This window comes from Pogoniulus pusillus, chromosome 14 (genome assembly GCF_015220805.1).
Source record: "Pogoniulus pusillus isolate bPogPus1 chromosome 14, bPogPus1.pri, whole genome shotgun sequence".
Taxonomy (NCBI): domain Eukaryota; kingdom Metazoa; phylum Chordata; class Aves; order Piciformes; family Lybiidae; genus Pogoniulus; species Pogoniulus pusillus.
Window position 1 is genome coordinate 8,451,129 of NC_087277.1, and position 20,913 is coordinate 8,472,041.

At 41.0% G+C, this 20,913-nt stretch overlaps 1 protein-coding gene across 1 annotated transcript in view; it reads left to right on the forward strand.

Moving 5' to 3' along the window:
* COL14A1 (collagen type XIV alpha 1 chain) overlaps positions 1-20,913 on the forward strand; it is a 109,210-nt gene that overhangs the window by 10,388 nt on the left and 77,909 nt on the right. The window contains exon 6 of the mRNA XM_064154215.1: positions 2,448-2,534. Coding sequence (XP_064010285.1) covers positions 2,448-2,534 — 87 coding nt within the window. The remainder of the gene's footprint in view (positions 1-2,447; positions 2,535-20,913) is intronic.

Below are 20,913 nucleotides of genomic sequence, written 5' to 3' on the forward strand. Positions count from 1 at the left end.
GTTGTTCTTGCTCAGGAGATTGTTGCTTCAGGCTATTTTTGTTTCCATTCATTTGGAACCCTTTTCTTCCCCATTTTGTTGTGAAATTAATGAACAACTTGTGGAAAAGAATCTTCAGTGAGCAGAATCAAAAAGGGAAGTGCTATATTCTGATGCTTTAAAGATGTCTTTCTCTTCATCCAACTTTTTATTAAAACATTTTTTATAGCTATGTCAGCTGGCAACAAGTTGCTAGTTCAATCACACTAGGAAAGGATAAGTTCTTACTGGTCTTCATCTGTCAAATATGTTTACAAATTATGCTTAAAACATTATTTTTTAGAACTCTGATCTATATATACTCTTCATGTTTGCATCACAGTGATATATATCTTATCTGGTTTCTCTTGATCTGTATCTTAAACAGTTAATTTAAATATGATCAGTGGAGATTTGGTTGATGAAGTCAAACCCAGGACCATCTGGGAATACAGGTGAAACCCTGCTGAATTCCCTTGACACAGAATATTTGTCACTGTCATTGCTGAACTACTTGTCTCTTACAACTAAGGCAAGATAAAATATGCTGACAGCTTGATGTGATCTGTAAGAGTCTTTCTACTTTTTCATCGCTGCAGCTCTGTGTTTACTACTTCAAGTTCTATCGCAGTTAGGAAACCCACAAAACCACGGATTACCTTAGCATTAGAGAGCAGCCCATAGAAAGCTACACCAACTCCTATAATACAAAGTGTAACAGGTTTTTTAACTACCTCTATTATTCAAGAAAAGTAGAGCTGGCAACTTGATTGAAGAATATGAGGGTTCTGTTCTTTTCGTTGTACTCTTTGCTGCGGGTGAAAACATGTAGCATCTAATTGAGGCTGGAGTTTCATTTGACAACACAATACCTTGCATGAGTAAAACTAGATACAGCATGTATACAAATTATTTTCTTCCTGTCCTCTGTTCTAGTTTACTTTTGCCATCTCTGAAGAGTGGCCACTAACTCTGGAGATGAAGAAAGGTCAAATATCTACAAAGCTTTGAGAATATCCTCTGTGTTAGGGCATTGGAAATATTTTTTTTTTATGCTGTTGAGTTGTAACTGATGTTGAAAGAATTCTCAAGCCTACCATAAAATTTCATTGTTAAGAGTTTTCTTCTTTATTCAGCCAGGTGTATTTTCTAGTGCTGCTTGTAAGTCACTGTACCTAATATGTAATTAACAAGGATCACTGTGGAATCTTTTCCTTTCAAATGCAGCTGTAAAAACATGCTGTAGGTATGATATTTTGGTCTCTCTAAGTGTGTGAGGGCTTCAGGTTCTGCAGAGCGTTATTGCTTGAAGGTCACACTTAAATGATTGCCAATGGCTTGCTGCCTTCCTGATACCATAAGGTAGTCTTGTGATTATACCTTGCTTTGGAACTGGGAGCACTCTGAATGTTTCAGATATTCCATGTACTATTGGGTAAATTGATGAAATCCGTTTGACTTTCACTCTGCTTCTGTTAAACAGAATACTTTGTTTCAAGAGACAGATAATCTTCTTTCACCCTCTGACAACGTTTTTGAGTGATGCAGCACAGAGACACTCTGACATGAGCTAAGACTCATTTTCCATCCATGAATGTTGGTGATAATCCAGCTCTACAAAAACTTAGGATTTTTAACTGAAGTATAATTTTATTTTCTATGAAAGATATTCTGTTTTAAGCTATTCCTGGCTGTTACAGACAGCTGGGACATTGCACTAATTGTCATCCTAAGGAAACTTTGAAAGGATTTTTTTCCTTTCTCCCCTCCATAATATGTGCCTTTAGCAATGATTTTCCTGTCTATGAGTAGAGTGATACTGACTACTAATGCAATATTAGGAATTGTTAATCAAGCTGACTTCCATTTGGCTGTTATGAGAGATTTGGGATGTAATAAGGGAGGTATCTCACCCACTTATGGGACAGGAAACTGTTCAAGTCTGAGCTTTGGAATAACTTTTAATCTCAAGAGAGTATTTGGTGCCCTGAACATAGATTTGGACATAGAATCTAAGCTGATTCTTTAAAGAGGATAGTGTAACAGCTGGCTTATGTGCTTTTATGTTGAATGACTTGGAGTGGAACTCTACAATGTTGGACTTTTTCCCCAGCTAACTTTGCCAATTTTCTGGACTTTATTTCCAGTGCTGGATCTTGTCAGTGTGGGCTTAGGTGCTGATGTCACTGTAGTTGGACTCTCCTGTGCGAGAAGAGTTGCTTTTGAGAACGTTGATGATGATAAGATAGGGAAAGATACATAAAAAGAAGAATAAACCCTAAGGGAAGGAAAAGCCACTAACTTGTTATTGAAGCATATCACAAGATGTTGCATGCAACTTCTTTCTCTATAAGAAGAAATTAACATGTTTCTGATTATGCTCTTTCTAGATTGATTCTTATTTTTTTTTCCTTATTCTTACTTTTCAGTTAAAGATATAGAGAGAAGAAAAGAAACAAATAAATCCAAGGTGAAGGATCCAGAAAAAACAAATGCGAGTAAACCAGATCCAGAAGGTCAGATCATAACACATACGACTTGTGTGATATTCTGAATATAATCAGCTTTTTTATTTAACTTGGCTGTTACAGAAAATATCTTTAAGTCAGTACTCTTAAATTTGGGTCCAGGGGTTAAGTAAAACAGAAGGGAAAAAACCCCCAGTATGTTCAGGATTATTGAAGGGTTGCTACAGTGGAGGTATCACTTTTGGTTCTTTGTGTTCCTTTACCACTTTATACAGTAAGCACTAAATCCCACCATCCATAAGAATAGTTCTTGAACCTGCATTTTAAAATCATGTTGCTTGTACTTTTCCCCCAGGTGAACTTTGAGTAGTGAAAGAGCCACTTGTATGTGTATATACATGATTTCATATCATCCTAGCTGCAAGACAGGCTTGCAGTATTCATTCTCAGCTAAGGTCTGATTGGTATTATTGTATAATTACACACATAGTAACTTGATAAAACTGTTCTAATGTAGGTCCTATGTATGAAAACACTTGAAATATTTTGAGGGGGGGAAGAAAGAATTAGTTTTGTCTGGCTGCTTGTCTAGTATGAACAGTAAAATCTATTTCAAGCTCAACATATAACTCTATTTCCTGTTATTCAAAAATTCAAATAACATTTTCTTTATGAAGTAACCCCAAAAGTAATTATTCCCTTCAGTGATTTATGATGTACAGGACAAGCAGAGACAAGAACAGCTTGATATGACCTTAAATAGTCTCTCTGTGAATAAATTGGACAGTTTCAAGGATTTCATTTCTCCATCGTTTTTAGCTCTGTCGCCTAATGCAAATACCAAAGACCTCATCCAAAGTTCTTTGAAGCCTGTACAAATTTTTCTCACTTCAGTGGGATTTTCTTCTTAGTATACATACTTATGTCATGTTGTGTTTATTAACACTATGCAAGTTTCTTTCCATACAACGTTTTCCAAGTCAAAGCATCTTGATTTCATCACATTGGGTGCAATGGGGAAAAGGTTAGCTTGTGTTTGACACCTAAAGAAGAATGCTGCACCTCCTTGTCTATGATGGGTAGTGGATAGGTGATCTTTTTGTATGTTTAGAGGAAGCTTAAGTTGAAAGAAATGAGGGACTAAAGAAGAAAAATATGATTTTTAATTTTCTGTTTCCTTAATGAAGGGCAAGTGATAAAAGCTGAGGGAGTGAAAACTGGACCCGTAATGGGAAGATGTTGATTAAATGCAGACAGGGGAAAGTGTCTGCCAGACTGTGGGAGAAAGTTTATACTTTCTTTTTTTCATGGAGTAGGGGCAAAAACAGTTTCAAGAAGAGTGCAGTCTCTCCCTTCTTAAGGACTCTTGTTTACTTGCAGAGTCTTCAGCTCAATCACTTTCTTCCTCCCCACACAACTCTTACCTCATCTTCAGTTGTATTGGAGCAAAATACACTTCCATCCAGCACTTCTGAAAAGCTGTTGCTTTACATACACTGTAGATCAGTTTACTGGAAAACTAGACTACATATTTGAAAGAAAGGCAAAACTGTAACAAACTTCTGAATTAGCAAAACTGACCCAAAAGAGTTTTTATAAATTCTTGACTTTTTTTCCTTTAGCTCCATTCCCAACCCAGGTATGTTTTAAAAGTAATAGACTTTTCTCCTAGTGCCTAGCTAGTGCATATTTCTTCTCTTTGCACAGTATAAAGATTATTCAAAGTGATGGAGATTACAACTGAATGACTTCAGTGGGAGTAGTGGGAAAGAACAAGCAAAAAATACTGTGCAGAAACAACAACATCAGCGAGAAATGCATAGCTGGGATAGAAGTGAATTTGGAATTGATTCAGAAAGAGTAATGGTATCAAAACTTTCCTTGTTTGATTATAAAGGCTATTCCACCTCAAGTGGAAGTTGCATCCCAGAAATGACAAAAAAATGGTCAATGAAAGAAATATTCAAGAAATAATATTACAATTTTATAGCAAAACAGCAAAGATTAACTTGATCCTCTACAGATGTTTGGCAGGAAATGATTTGGGTATGACCAAATGAATTCAAGCCAGCAGTTAATTAGTTTCATAACAATTCAGTAAATAGGTGATTTTGAGGCATTTAGTAGCACCCCTAATACATTCCGTGGCTGTGCTATGTCCTTGATCAAGGTGGTAAGATTTTAAGAGTTAACAGCACAACAGACACAATTAGGTAGTACCTCTGATCTGAAAAAAGACCTACAGTCTAGGCCACAAAACACAGAGGAGACAACCATCATCCAAATTGCTACTGTTGTGACTTCTGTCTTGACTGACATTTCACCATTTTTGCAAGCATTAGAACCAGGTTTTTATGTAAGGAGGTGCCTTCTGTGAACATCTATCCCACTTGTTGAAGAAAGCCATTTGTATAAGAAGAAACTAGACTTAGGAAAGCAAATGCCATCAGTCATTCTCCTGCATGTGGAGATTTGTCTGGCAAAATTTTCCAATGTGAATATTAGGGTGGATTTGACACTAGCAAGCTGGAAAATCTGAAATCAGTGTTATGAGACAAAACTAATAAAGCACAGCAATATTGTTGTCAGTGTGTGAAAAAAGCATGTGAACTGTCAATTATCCAGGATCCACTTGGTCTGTTATGGCAAGTTGTGCAGCCCGCTGATGTCTAGAGGCAGGTAGATGTTTGTCATTCAGAAATGCTTAGCTAATGCACTTTTTTCAGGGTCACATAAGCCCAAAAATTTCACTTCCAGTGGGACAAAGATTTCCCCATAACCCTTCTAGTCATAGAGATCATTGTTGCCTACAACTACCTGAAGGGAGGCTGTAGCCAAGTGGGGGTTTGTCTCTATAGTAGCTATAAATGACATTGGTGGAAGAACATATTCAGTAAGTTGCTTTGAGGTGTACTATTAGCCCTTCTGCAGTTAAAAAATTTAACTGTGAGTACTGTGTCCCCTTCTGGGCTCCTCAAATCAAGAGAGATGTTGAGATACTGGAACATGTCCAGAGAAGGGTGATGAAGCTGATGAGGGGTCTGGAGCACAGCCCTGTGAGGAGGGGCTAAGGGAGCTGAGGATGTTTAGCCTGGAGAAGAGGAGGTTCAGGCTTTATCTCATTGCTGTCCACAACTACCTGATGGGAGGTTGTAGCCAGGTGGGGGTTGGTCTCTTCTCCCAGACAACCAGTGACAGAACAAGGAGACACAGTCTCAAGTTGTGTCAGGGGAGGTCTAGGCTGGATGTTAGGAGGAAGTTCTTGAGAGAGAGGGTGATTGGCATTGGAATGGGCTGCCCAGGGAGGTGGTGGAGTTGCCATCCCTGGACGTGTTCAGGAAAAGCACTTAGTGCCATGGTCTAGTTGATTGGCCAGGGCTGGGTGCTAGGTTGGGCTGGATGATCTTGGAGGTCTCTTCCAACCTGGTTCGTTCTATGATTCTTCCCTAAGAAATACAAGATGGAGACATTTATATTAATAATTCCAGACAGCTTCAAAGCTTCTAACACTTATTTTCATCTGTGATTTGGAGGACTGATTATGCAGTGCTCTCTATTTGATTATCAAATGTCTGAGCCTCTAAGTAGTGCTGGTAGGTGTGGATATCTTTTAAACTCCCTAATTTAGTTTTTTCTTCTGTCCTTAAATTAGATTGTGTTTCAGTTTCACTCTGTCATTACAGGACTCTTACCAGTGGCTTGTGTAGCTCAATAGTAGTTTTTCCAGCAGCCTCAGTAACCTAGATTAAAATTTTCTATCTATTTTATCCTGCCCATTGAAGGAGTTTCAAAAGATTTTCTTCTCTTATTGCCTGCTCTGAGTACTATGAGTTTATCTCAAACAAACCTCCAGTTGTATATCTGGTAGTGTCACTGTGCCAGCTTAATTTGGATTTAATGTCTATGACTTATCCATCAAATTTTCACTTCATATTTGATTTCTAGGAATCTTTTCTACTTCTTCTGCACAACCACTTTCAAGTCTTGAATCTCCTTTCTGTGTTTTTCAGAACCTGCCAGTTTTCAGCTTAGTGATTTATCACTGCTGTGCATGCTCTTATTAATAATGTCAGAAGCCCTTTCTCTTTCTGTCTCTTGAGATAAAGCTCACAGACACGGCTTCTTTTCAGCATGCACTGATATTTGAGTACATGTACCCTGGCACTTCTCCAACTCCCCCATATACAAAGCTCCTTTCTCTACAGCGACAGGGGTTAATACATTCTGTGCCTTCTTGGATGTTTTACAGTTTCTCAGAAAGCTTCTACGTGCAATTCTTCAATCAAATCCCTTTAGGGAGGGGAGAATCACTGTGTTTTGACTAAATCCTGTGGCAAATATGTGACTATATCCCCTCTCTGCAAAATTCCTGCCTGACATGTTTTTAGCCACCCATTTCAATAAAAACAACAGATCACTGAGGGCCAATTTTATTGTCTCACTTGTGGATTTTATTTTTTGGGGTTTTTAGTTGAGAGATATGTGGTGGCTTAGCCTAGACTAGCAGCCTTACTTGGCTTCTTGCTCCCTCCCCTTTCTGACAGGATGGGAGAGCAAGAGAGGAAGAAAAAGAATGAGAAAGTTCATAAATTGAGATAAAGTTGGGGGTACTGATTACTGTAGTAGACAGAGCAAACTGGGGAAAAATTGACTTAATTTATTACCAGTTAATGTAACTTTGAAAAAAAAAGCTAATGTGGGACAAAAGACAAAGATTAAAACAACAGTTTTCCTCCCTGCTTTCCCAGGCTCACACTGACCTCCTCCCAGACTCCTCTCCTCCTGCATTGTTATCACTGCAGGTTACACTCAGTCCAAGTCCCTTCAGGGAGAAAGAAAGTGGGCCAAAAGAGGTGTTACAGGGTCATGATCAGAATCTTTGGTTTTCCTCACTGTTTCTCACATTCCCCCCCACCCTCTTCTCTCTGCCTGGCATTTTCAGTCTTTTCTTAAATATTTTTTCCCAGAAGTGCCACCAGCTGTGCAAAGACACAGGACAACCCCTGGCCTCTTCTCAGAAAGGCTACCCCAGCAGCCTCCCTGCTGCCAAATGTGGGCACAGGCACTCAGTACAAGAAGTGCTCTGTTAATGCTCTACTGGAGTAAAGATTTATGTAATCTTAAACCAGTCCTGTTCAGGAATCCCCTTATGCAAATCTCAAATCAGGCTGATTCATGATAGTATGGAGTATGTATGGACAGTATGAAGCAAGTTTTTGCAGGATAAGCCTTCTATAGAGTGTTGACTGTGAAAATGATGAGAAATCAGTCTTGTAATGGAGCTTATGGATGATGTAATGTAACAGTTATTTTCTTATTGAGAAGTGTGTCTAATAGAGTCATTTAGTAAAGTCTAACTTGTTAAGGAGGTCAAAGGCCTCCACAAAACATGTTATCTTAGTTCAACTTTCCCAACAGAAAATTTCATCCCTCTAGGAAGTCACAGAACTGCTGAAACTGGGGAAGACCAATTGTTTCCAGACGCTGGCAAGTCCCCAGTTACACTCTATCCCTAATCATGGGATCATTAAGGTTGGAAAAGACCTTTAAGATCGTGTTCATCTGTAATCCCACTACCCTGACCACTGAACTGTATCCTGAAACATCACATCTACACTTATTGAACACCTCCAGGAATGGTTATTCTGCCACCTGCCTGGGCAGCCTGTTCCTATGCCACCCTCTCAGCAAAGAAGTTTGCCCTAACATCTGAAGTAAACCTCCCTTGGCACAACTGAAACCTCTTTCCTCTCATCCTGTTGCTAGTTACTTGAAGAGACCAGCACCAGCCTCAGTACAGCCAGACTGAATGATCACATCTCTCTCAGCCACACTTCATAGGACATGCCCTCCAAAGCCCTTGCCAACTTGGACACACTCCAGGACCTAAGCATCTTTCCTGTACTGTGGTGCCCAGTACTGAACACAGTGCTCAAGCTGTGGCCTAACCAGGACATGATCACTTCCCTGCTCTTGCTGGACACACTGTTCTTGATGCAGGCCTAGCCACACTGCTGGCTCATGTTTAGCTGCCAATCCACCACCACCTCTAGATGTTTTCCACTGGGCTGCATTCCAGCCACTCTCCTCCAAGCCTGTGGTGTGGCTTGGGGTTGTTGTGACCAAAGTACAGGATGTGGCACTTTGTCTTGTTAAACTGTATTTTGGTGACCTATCCAGATCTTTCTGTGGTGCCATCCTACCCTGGAGCATGTCACTGGTCCTGCTCAATTTAGTGTTGTCTGTAAACTTGCTGATAGTGCCTTCAACCTCCTCATCCAGTTGATTAATAAAGATACTAAAGACAACTGGCCTAAATACTGAGCTGTGGGGGACACCACTTGTGACCAGCTACCAGCTGGATTTAACTCCCTTTTTCTCAACTCTTTGGGTATGGCCATCCAGGCAAGTTTTAATCCAGCAGAGTCCACCTGGCTGTGCCACGGGCTGCAAGTTTCTCGAGGAGAATGCTGTGGGAGATGGTGTTAAAGGCTTTACTAAGGTCTGGGCAGACAATGTCCACAGGCTTTCCCTCATCCGCAAGGCAGTTCACCTGGTCATAGAAGAAAATGAGGTTGGTCAAGCAGGACCTGCCTTTAATAAACCCATGCTGGCTGTGCCCAGTGCCATCGTTTTCCTGAGCCACAGGAGCTTGCTGTTCAGCCAGGCTCGTTGTCTTCTCTGACGGTCCATTTTACAACACATAGGCACAGCCTGCACCTCTGAGGCTTCCTTCTTGAACAATGTCCAGCTTTCCTGGACCCCTTTGCCCTTCAGAACTGTCTCCCAGTGGACACTCTTAACCAGTGTCCTGAGTCTGCCCTCCAGAAGCCTGGCAGTGGTTTTACTGACCTTGCTCCTTACTTCACCAGGAATTGAGTATTCTGTTGTTGCATGATCACTAAGCCGAAGATGGTGTGCTCAGGTGGCCAAGAAAGTCAATGGCATCCTGGCTTGCATTAGAAACAGTGTGGCCAGCAGGAACAGGGAAGAGATTGCCCTTTGTACCTGGTTTAGTGTTGACCCTTCAGTACTGGGTCAAAGGTTGACCTGGATGATCTCTCTGGTCAGAGTCTTCCAACCAGATGTGTTCTGTGACCCCCAACTGTTGGATGGTGCTATTTAAGCAGAGTAGGAAAAATCTGCAGTGAGGTATATTAAAATACTACTCAGCAGACAATACTAATTATCTAATTATTAACTTGTCTGTTAATGTCAGATGCTTCAGCAAAGTATTACTAGAGAGTGTGAAATGAGTGCTGTGAGGTATTTGAGTAAGCCACAGGAATGAATACCTTCTGAACTTCTGCCCCACTGGCTGTGTTTCATAGCTTTACTCACTTCATCCTGGCTAATGTAACTTCAAATGTTGGTTTTAGTACTGACATTTTTCTTTTCTTTCTCATTCTTTTTTTATAACTTACTGAAGTCCCAGGATATGGAACTCATTAACTGTTAATATGTCTTTATGCAACCTATAATTTGCCTTACTAACACCGTTTCCCTAAGCTTTCTAGAGGGCACTTTAGCTCTTTTATTATGAGCAAGTGGAAGAGATTTCAACTGCCTAGGCATTTTTTCCACAGTGCCATTCTGTTCTTCCTAAACAGTCCTTTATCTTCCCAACCTTTGCATATTATCCAGCTTCTGCAATCCAAAAGCAAAAGTGAAGCTTACTGGAAAGTACTTGGCCCTTCCACTGTTGAAGTTATTCCTTGTGTGTTAGGGATCACTGTAGCCCAGTAGAATCATGCAGAGTTGTCCCAGCCCTATGTCCCCAGATCCTATTGCTGGGCAGATTGAGTATGCAGTCTTAATAGGTCTGGATTGATCAAGCACAAGACTTGGCCAAAACAAGTCCTGAACAGCCACCTGTGTAGATTGAGCTGCCCCATTTATCAATTTATCTTTCTATCTAGCATAGTTGGTCCTCCCCAAACTACCTTGACTCCTCCCTTTTGTTGCCTTTGGTTCCTCCCCAAGACTTCTCATGCTAAATCTTCTACAATCCCCAGCCACAGGAAGACCTGTAGCCCACAGTAACACCTACCAGTCTGAACCGTGAGCAAACCATGTTGTGAAGCAAGAGTAGTTAACAAAAAAGTGAGTGCAAGTCATAGTAATGTGTTGCTGATTTTGGAAGACAGCAACAAGATGAGACCTCTGTAATTAATGTTTAGCTTCTGTGTCTATGTTGTATTTATTTAAGAGGCAAACAAAGAACTGCTTGGCCTGATGCTGCATAATAATAGGTAAGGCACAAAGTCACTATGAAAGTGTCTTGTGACTTTTGTGTGGTATGGTACAAATTCCTTGTTAATCACTGGAGGACTTAGGCGAGGACTGTATTGCAAAGAAACTCTTGGGTAAACTACTGTCCAGAAACTGTAGCTCACTGTGCTGTGGATGATCAGTTCTTCTTCTGGGAGTTGATCATGTGAGTTTCCTGGGAGAAAGTTTGCATCCTTTGACTGCTACTTACAACTTGAATTTATTTTTGCAATGACAATACTTTTATAAACCTAGCCAGGATCATTCATCAGACTCCTACTTCCTGCCTCCCACGACTGGAAAACCTGATAGGAACCATCAGTATTGACATAGACAGAATTACGAAACGCTTTGACTCTGCCATCATTTTGGAAGATGCTTTGGAGAAAACCAGAGACTGCAGCATCTACCAGCTACCCAAATTAACTAGCCATTGGTTCACTTGTAAGCGTGTTGAAATCATCTGAATAAAAGAGAAATATGTTCTTGAGAAAAAGCAAGCTTGAAACTAATACCCCAAAGTGGCTATGAATGCTGGGACTGGGAAAGGCTTTAATTGGAGTCCCCAGTTCAGGTGAGATCAGACAGGAGAGGAGAACAAGAGTGAGAGAGACTGGCAAGAAAGGATTCATCTTAACGAGAAGGATCTTGTGTGTATTTTGTAACTTACTTATCTCTTCTGAGTAGCTGTAAAATAGTGAATATTTATGTTTACCTTAGCCTGAATACTGACATGGAGGTTGCTGGATACCTTCTTCAATTTGTGTATGCCAGGCAAACTCTTGCTTTGTTCAGAAAGTAAAAATCTTGGCATCAGAAATTATGGCCTTACTCCATTCTTGCTCAGGACTCCTGGGCAAGAGGTTTGTCATCTGACTCCTCCCTTCTGTAGGAAGAACAGCTCTTCTTCAATCCATTAGCATGTTAACACTGGATAAATGGTTGTGGATAGCCACTCATCATATTTCAGGCCAGGTGAAGATGGAGAGGTTCCTCCCCACCCTTCTTTATGAACTGCTCTTGGATGCATCTACTTCATTGAAAATGGATACAGTACTGACATAGATAAGAGAATCTGTTGCTCAGAAAAAGAAAGGAAAAAAAAAACCCAGCTTTATAGCTCTCTTTCTTCTCTCTCAGTAGACACAGACATGTAGCCTATCCTGGACCTAAACTAACTTTCAGTTTTATCTTGAAATGATCCAGCTCCTAATATTAGAACTATTCAGGTTCAAAACCCTTGTGTTACAAGATGCTTATCCTTGAGTTCGTAACCCTTAAGTTATAAGATGTTTATTCTTATATCCCTGCACAGTAAATAAGTACAATGCCTGAAAAGTCTGAAGCACTAGCAACAGAAAACTTCCTGTCTGGACTCTGCTTTGGTGGCTTTCACTAAGGCACTGACCTTTTTTGTGCAATCTTCTCTTAGTTTAAGTGGGAGACTGCTATTTGCATTCTTGAATGACTGATTAATAGAAGCTCAGCTGAATGAACTGTCTGTCATTCTCTTCAGGCTGCTTTTTGTCTCTTCAAGTCATTAGCTTCTTGAGCATCTGTCCAATCCGCAGTTTGCTGGTGTGGCTGGATTCTGCCGGCAGCAAGAGACTGTTACCTTAAGTTAGAGTCAGAGCCTGTGTTGACATGTTTCATTATTGAAATACTTTCATCACTACCATGCTGAGACACTCCTTAATGGTCCTTCATAATCTGGCAGCATGAATTCTCATAATTTGAAGTCTGTATTCTTGCTCACCATTACGTTCTAGGCAAATATCTCAGTAGGTCATGAGTGATGAAACTTTGAAACTGAAGCTGTACAGTAACAAGCTGAAACTTGGGGCAGTATTTAAAATTAGTGTAGCAGGGAGGTGTTAGCAGACAGACACATTCATAAACACTGAAGTGTAAGACCAAGACCCTCTTGTAAGAAAGCTATGGTCGTAAAGGATTGGTGCATTCATCCTGAAACTCATCAAAGATTTGCATTCCAATTGTATTGAGTACTGTGAATGAGCCACAGCTTGCTTTTTGTGATGGACAGTAATTGCTAGTCTCAGAAGGGTCTTTGCTTGAGTTTGTTTTGTATGGTTAAAAATGTGGGGTAAAATTTCTGGTGTTTTGCACTGATCTTTCTAGTAAGTATGATAAAGGAAGGGAAACTAAGTTGTCAGCATAGGAATGGTAGCTCTTTCAAAAAGACTAGAATTGTCTGTGGCATGTGCAATACCACTCATATCTCATCTCTTCCTACCCTGTGTCTCATCTCTGCTCTCCGTACCCTCAAGACCTTTCAAACTCAACATCCGAATTTAGCACAATACCTAGGGGGCAGGGAGGTGGTGTCAAGCTGTGGCAGATGTTTATGCCTTAAGAGCCTCATAATGTTTACTGGGTTTTTTGTTCTCCAAGAAGCAGTAAAGAAGCATCAGTTGCAAACTATAATGATGTATTGGTTAGACAGCAGTTGCAATACTTTTATGACTTTGATGGGGCAGTTTTGTTTAGCTATACCTTTAAAAAAGAAAATGACATTCAGAATCACAGCTCCTTTGCCAGCCTTGCAACTCTTAGCATTTTACTGATCTGGAAATACGAAACAGATGGTGGGAGGTAAGCCCTGAAATGAATCTAATAGAATGTAATTATGCAACAATTATGATTTGTAGGGAAAAAATGAGCAAGAAGAACTGAAAAATTATTTATTGAATGTCAAACAATTTTTCATTGGAACAAATGTTTTAAACACCTCTGTTGAGCTCCATAGGACTGTTTGAAAACTTTTTTGTAGAGTTGCCCTCACCCTGATTTTCAGGCATTAGTGTGCTTTAACTATATGTACATGGCCAAAGTACATGGCTTTAGCTAAGGGCCAGCAGTTTCATTTTCATTATGGCTACTGTAAGTAGCTAAGTAGCTACTGGCCAAACTAAAACTAAACCCAGATGCTGAAGCGTAGTCTGTGCCTTTTGATAGGACTCTCATTTGGTTTTGACAGCTCCTCTAACAATTGTATGCTTTGGGTAGCAGCCAGTAGTTTTTCTGTACTAATTAAAATAATTGTCTTTTCTTCATTGTACATTTTGAAATCTCAAGTTTAGAATTTGCCATTGTTTCTGGCAAATAAATGTCATGTGCAATGTAATGATGAGAGTATTATTACTTCCTATGCAGATGTTTTCTATAAAATCAGATTGATATTTTTCTCATATGTCTGCAAATTAAAGATTAAAAAAGTTGGCTTCCTCTGTAAAGTGAAATTAAGGCAATCCCTGTACTAAAGTCCTGTGTCCAGTTCTGGGCTCCTCAATTCAAGAGGGATGTTGAGATACTGGAACATGTCCAGAGAAGGGCAACAAAGCTGGTGAGAGACCTGGAGCACAGCCTTGTGAGGAGAGGCTGAGGAAGCTGAGGGTGTTTAGCCTGGAGAAGAGGAGGCTCAGGGGAGGTCTAGGCTGGATGTTAGGAGGAAGTTGTTGGCAGAGTGATTGGCATTGGAATGGGCTGCTCAGGGAGGTGATGGAGTCACCATCCCTGGAGGTGTTCAAGGAAAGCCTGGATGAGGCACTTAGTGCCCTGGTCAAGTTGATTGGCCAGGGCTGGGTGCTAGGTTGGACTGGATGATCTTGGAGGTCTCTTCCAACCTGCTTGATTCAATGATATCTCATAACTGATTTGCCTATATGCATTATCTGTCTAGCTGGGTGGTACTCTGAGTACAAATCAAATAACAGTAAGTGACTGAAAGAGACTGAAATTTTGGACAGAAAGGAGTGTTGCATACTTGAAAACAACAATGTAATCTGCCTGAAGGGGAAAATATGCAACATAGCTCTTTAGTAACTTGTTTATGATAGGAAATAGTGGATGAGAGGAATTTTATAGTCTATAGGAATAGAATATCAAAGGTTATCTTAAATGTTCACTTAGGAAAATGTATCTGCAATGTGTTTATTGCTGCATGGCCTACTAACCAGTACTGCAGTCTGGTGCAGGGTCACAGGCTTTTGGCATTCTTCCTTTAAACTGCTCACTGAGACATAACCAAACAACCACAAAAGCAAATCCTCTGAGGAAGACTCTGCTGTTTTAGTATTTCTTCTTTCATCAAGTACTTTAAGAGGTCAGGAATTTAGTATGCAAAGACTAATTATGATAATCCTGTTGCCAGGGTCTCTTTGTATTGGGTGGCAAACTATCAACTATATGTCTCTGGGGGGAATGGTTAAGAGTGCAGGGGTTCAGGTAGTCTTCTCCTTGATCCCAGTTAGGAGGGGAAAGGGCTTGAGAAAGGTTGGGCAGATCCTACAGGCCAACAAATAATTTTGGAGCTACTGTCAGCAACAGGGTTTGGGTTTCTGTGTTGATGGGACCCTTTTAGAGACTCGGTGGCTGCTTGTAATAGAAGCAACTCATCTGACTACCTGGAGCAAAGTTATCTTTGCTAACAGGCTGGCCAGCCTGGTGAGAAGAGCTTTTAATATACAAGTGTGTGAGGGAGAGGAGAACCTGCAATGATACAAGGACTGGGATGATAGCAAGAGCACACCCTCAGCAGGTCTCTAGATGAAACAAAGCTGGGAGGAATGATTGATACACCAGGCAGTTCAGCTGCCATGCAGAGCATCCTCACCAGGTTGCAGAAATGGGCCAACAGGGACTTCATGCAATTCAGCAAAGGGGAGTGTAGAAAAGATCCTGTGGGTCTTTGTGGGCAACAAGCAGTGTGTGCTTCTTGTTGTCAGCAGGTTCTGCTCAGCCCTGGTGAGGTCACATAGGGAGTTCTTTGTCCAGCGATGGGCTGGCTCTCCAGTAGGAGGAGGATGTGAACTGACTTGAAGTGAGTCCAGTGAAGGGTAGTCAAGATGTTTAAAGGCTTTCACATGAAGAGAGGCTGAGACATCTGTACTGTTAAGCCTGGAGGATAGCAAGTTCAAGGAATAGCTTGCCAATGTGTAAAAATACACATTGGAAAGAGCAAAGAAGGGAGAGACAGACTCTTCCAGTGGTGTCAGTCAAAAGACAATAGGTAGTGAATACAAGCGTTAATAACTGTAAATGTCATTTAATTAGGAAAGCATTTACTTTACTGTCAGGATGGCCAAACACTGGAGCAGGTTCCTCAGATTGTGGATTCTCCATCTTTGGATGCTCTTTAACCTGACTGGGTATGGCCTGGAGCAGTCTGCTGTACCCCTGCTTTGGGCAGGGCTGTTTGACTAATTTCCCACCTGCACTATCCTGTGCTTCTGGGAAAATCTTCAGGATAGAATGCTCACTCAGACATCTCTACAATGGATGAATTATTACGTTTGAGAGGACAGAATTTTCATCCCAGGATTTTGTGGATTGGTATCCAAAATAAGCATTGTTTTTGAAGGCCACTGCATATTTACATTTATACAAACATATGCATTGGTTACGTTGTGATAATCCAATTCTGGAAATGCTTGAAGATAAGAAGGGCCTGAGTTTGAAAGTCTTCTGCACTGCAAGTGTACTGCACCATCTTTTTCATTTCTGGACACAGAAATGGCCACAGCATCATCTGTACATGGATCTGTAGCACTAAGCTGTAAGGTAACAGCGTTGTAGGAGTTTGCTTCAGGTATTTTTTAGTTAGATGTTAATGTGTTAATGATTTTCATGGGTATGCAACTTGTTCTCTCAGACTTTGTTGCTTTATTTACTGTGTTAGCTAGAGACTCAGACACAGACCAACACTTTGTCATGGTTTAGTGAGATTTATACATACAGCTTACTTAGTGTTGAGCATTTCTGAGTGCAGATTTCATCTGCAGCCCCCTGATAAACTGCTTTATATATGGCCAGAGAATACTGGCTCAGACATTTCATACTTCATTAGAGCAAAGGGGAAAATATCCTTTTTAAATCCTGGCATATTTGTTACATAGGAATGGTGGATAAGTATGACCATATTAATAAAAAAGTTCTCTGCCTTGAAAAGTAATTTAGACTTTGAGACAGCTGTTTCATTTAAAACATTTATGCACTCAGATGCAGAGAATTATCACTGTAATCTGCAGAAGAGTTTCTGAAGTTTAATGTACTTTTACAGGAGGTTTGTGGATCATCTTCAGTGTAAGTCATTATGGCTAAATGGACACAGTATCTCGCCGTGTTGAAATTCCATTTAAGGAGAGATTTCATCAGTGTGCATTGTTCTGTGTTGACATGTTGCCTGTTGGAAGAGAGGTTACAATGTTTTGAACTCTCAGTTTAAATGCAGGGACATTTTTAGACTTGTTTTTTATCTGTGTATACACAGAGAGTTTAGTGTTCCTGTTTTGGAAGCTGCTGCAGACATCAGGTGCTATCTATCTGCAGTAATCTGCAAGAAAATATCAATGCTTTCTTTCAGTTGTGCAACTTTGACATTCATTGTGTCTCAAGTAAATGAAAAGATGCAGGAAGAAAGTTCTCAAAGTTTTTCTGGGCTACTGATTGGTTACTCCAGAAGTGCACCTGTCATAGTGTGTAAGGAAAGGTGCATAGAAAAAGGTCGTGTGCTTCCTTCTCTTTGTTCTTCCACTTCCTTTGGAGTCACTGTCCCTGGAGGTGTTCAGGAGAAGACTGGATGAGGCATTTAGTGCCATGGTCTAGATGACTGGATAGGGCTGGGTGATAATTGGAGTGGATGATCTTGGAGGTCTCTTCCAACCTGGTTGATTCTGTGATTCTACGATTCATTCTCTCACTTAAGAATTACCATTAGTATATATAGGCAAATACTGTGTCTCATCAGCTACTGAATTAATTGGTTTTGTGATTTTTAATTCAAATTATATGCTTTAAATGATAGTATTTCTTGCTATGTTCCTTTTTGAAACACACTAAATTATCGAACTACAGCACTGACAGTCAAAAGTGGCATGCTTAAACAAAACAGGTTTAGCAAATCTCCCCCAAACATGGATTTGTAGACTTGCCAGGTGGGCTTTTTTAGTTACCTAAACCAAAACAAGGTGCATGGTAAAGGGCTTGCTTTGGGTTTTTTTGGGATTGTTTTTGTGGCTTGAGGTTTCTTTGTTATGTTTGGTTTTATTTTTGTTGTAGAGAGGAGTACATACTTCCTACATTCATAGAATCATAGAATCATAGAATCATAGAATCAACCAGGTTGGAAGAGACCTCAAAGATCATCCAGTCCAACCTATCACCCAGCCCTAGCCAGTCAACTAGACCATGGCACTGAGTGCCTCATCCAGTCTTTTCTTGAAGACCCCCAGGGACGGTGCCTCCACCACCTCCCTGGGCAGCCCATTCCAATGGGAAATCACTCTCTCTGTGAAAAACTTCTTCCTAACATCCAGCCTATACCTACCCTGGCACAACTTGAGACTGTGTCCCCTTGTTCTATTGCTGGTTACCTGGGAGAAGAGGCCAACCCCCACCTGGCTACAATGTCCCTTCAGGTAGTTGTAGACAGTAATAAGATCACCTCTGAGCCTCCTCTTCTCCAGGCTAAACAGGCCCAGTTCTCTCAACCTCTCCTCATAGGATTTGTGTTCCAGGCCCCTCACCAGCTTCGTTGCCCTTCTCTGGACATGTTCCAGTACCTCAACATCTTTCTTGAATTGAGGGGCCCAGAACTGGACACAGTACTCAAGGTGTGGCCTGACCAGTGCTGAGTACAGGGGAAGAATAACCTCCCTTGTCCTGCTGGCCACACTATTCCTGATGCAGGCCAGGATGCCATTGGCTCTCTTGGCCACCTGGGCACACTGCTGGCTCATCTTCAGCTTACTATCTATCAGTACCCCCAGGTCCCTTTCCTCCTGGCTGCTCTCCAGCCACTCAGTCCCCAGCCTATAGCGCTGCTTGGGGTTATTGTGGCCAAAGTGCAGAACCCTGCACTTGGCCTTGTTAAATCTCATCTCATTGGCCTCTGCCCACCCATCCAGCCTGTCCAGGTCCCTCTGCAGGGCTCTCCTACCTTCCAACAGATCAACACCTGCTCCTAGCTTGGTGTCATCTGCAAACTTACTGATGCTGGACTCAATGCCCTCGTCCAGATCATCAATCAACATTGTTAGGCTGCTCATTCAACTTAAGATGTTCCAGCATTTAAGCCCTTCAAATTCAAGCTGGAGGAAAAGCAGTTATGTTGTATGCCTTTTTTTCAGGTCTGGTATGAGGGCTGTGTTAAACTGAGGGCTGAGATGATGGTATCACTAGCGCGGTGCAATAATAGCAGTGTCAGAAGGTGGCCGAGTGAGTTGCTGACTTTTGGAGCTCAGCACTTCCTCACATCTCTGCATTTTTATTTTTTTTTTTTTTTTAAAGAAGTGACATTTTAGTGATGTAGATTTATATTGTCCTCAGTGGTGCATCTGCTCAGCTCTAGTGTTGTCAGTCACTGTGCAGGACAGGCTTTTCTCTCTCATTCGTGCTCTATTCACAATGCAGTTTTCACTTGCTTCTGTCATCAAGCTTCTTGCCTCTTGTGCTTTGTTACCCCATGAATGAGTCTTCCATTCCTACTGTATTATTACTGACCTCTACTTGAACTTTTTTCTTCTTCTACATACATTATCTGACTTTTCCACTGTGACAGGGACTAAGAAAGGAAACAACATATTGCAGACTGAGAAAGAATTACAGTCTTAAACTACTTCTAACTGAACTGTGTGTTTTGGCTCTTGAAAATAAGAACAGTTTCATACCAGAAGGAGGCAAAGTATCAAATGTGTTTCTGCAAAACGTATCATAGCTGCATGCAAATTGAACTGCTTCTAAGGCACTGAATCCTCCTGGGTGGCAGTTTCTGTATTTGCTGCTTCTCCCATTGTCTTTCAAAGAGTAGTGGTACTAACTAGATCTAAAAATCTAGATCTGAAAGTCATAGTTTTGTATTTGTCTCTAAGTAAGCCTTGTAGGTTTTTGTGGTCAGACTTCTGTCTCTTACCATTGCTTGCTTGCTCGCTGAATGCCCATGTGGATGTACAGTGATGAGTCAAAAATGCAGCCTTGGGAGAGATGGTCACTTGTTTACAGGACCTTGAGACCCTGCTTTGATCTCTTCATCTCCTGTCCTGTCAGAGATCCCCTCAGTCCTCACTCTGCTCTCCATTTGCTTCAATGGGGTATCTCAATGGTCACATTTTACAGGCTCAACTCTCCTTCTATCCCAGAAAGCTCCCTCTGAATCGTATTTTCAAGCATTGCCATCATTGGTTTCACTCATAGCCAGGCTCTGACATGAGTCTTGATAGCGGTGTGTCACTTGCAGATAGGATTGCAAACATGCATTACCTTTAATGTCTGCAGGCTTGAAGGGTCAAAGGCAGGAAACTTCATTTGCAAAATTCTTTCAATGATGGCTATTCTTTGAAATGTTTTCCTGAAACTAAAATTCTTGATGATGATGTGACTGGCAATACTGAAGCAGGTTTTGTGCAATTGATTTGTTTTAATACACTGCTGGTAGCCTTTAGTTGTGTGCTGGTGCCTTTGGAGATGAAATTTTTATCCTATGCCTTCATTTGTGATATACAGAAATGAGCAGACCTATCTCCTTTTTCCTCATATAGCTTCCTGGCAGAGTGACAAGTTCCTTTTGCCAAAATAGCACTGGAAAGATTGTAAATTTGTTAGAGAAGGTCCATTAATTTTTTAGTCTCTCCCTATCAAACTACTCCACCCATTACAATGGTTGTGCAGCAATACATGTGGATGCACTGGACAGTTGCTGGTGTAAAATCTATCAACTTTCTTTTTGACCTTAGGATGTTTGCAATTCTGTCATTTCCCTTAACCTAAAAATAACAGCCTTGTGATGGTTTGGGTGTTCCCCACCCCTCTACACTTTAGAAATCACCCAGACTAGACTCAGCTGTCTCTGGGAATATAAATGAAGCTATTTATTTACACCTAGCACAATATACAAGCAGATATTTACAGCACATACAGTTATATACAGAGATATACAAGGTAAAAGGTAATACAGAAAACACAACTCCGCTCCCAGAAACCTGAGTCCCCAAGAGGGACTCTCAACCACCCCTCACCTTCCCCCTACCCCTCTCAACCTTACCCCAGTCCCAAGGAAGAATAGAGGTTTGTCCAAGAGGTTAAGAAGCAAAGGTGAGTGGAGGGTGTGTTAAAGAGATGCAGCTCAGTCAGCAGCCCAAGC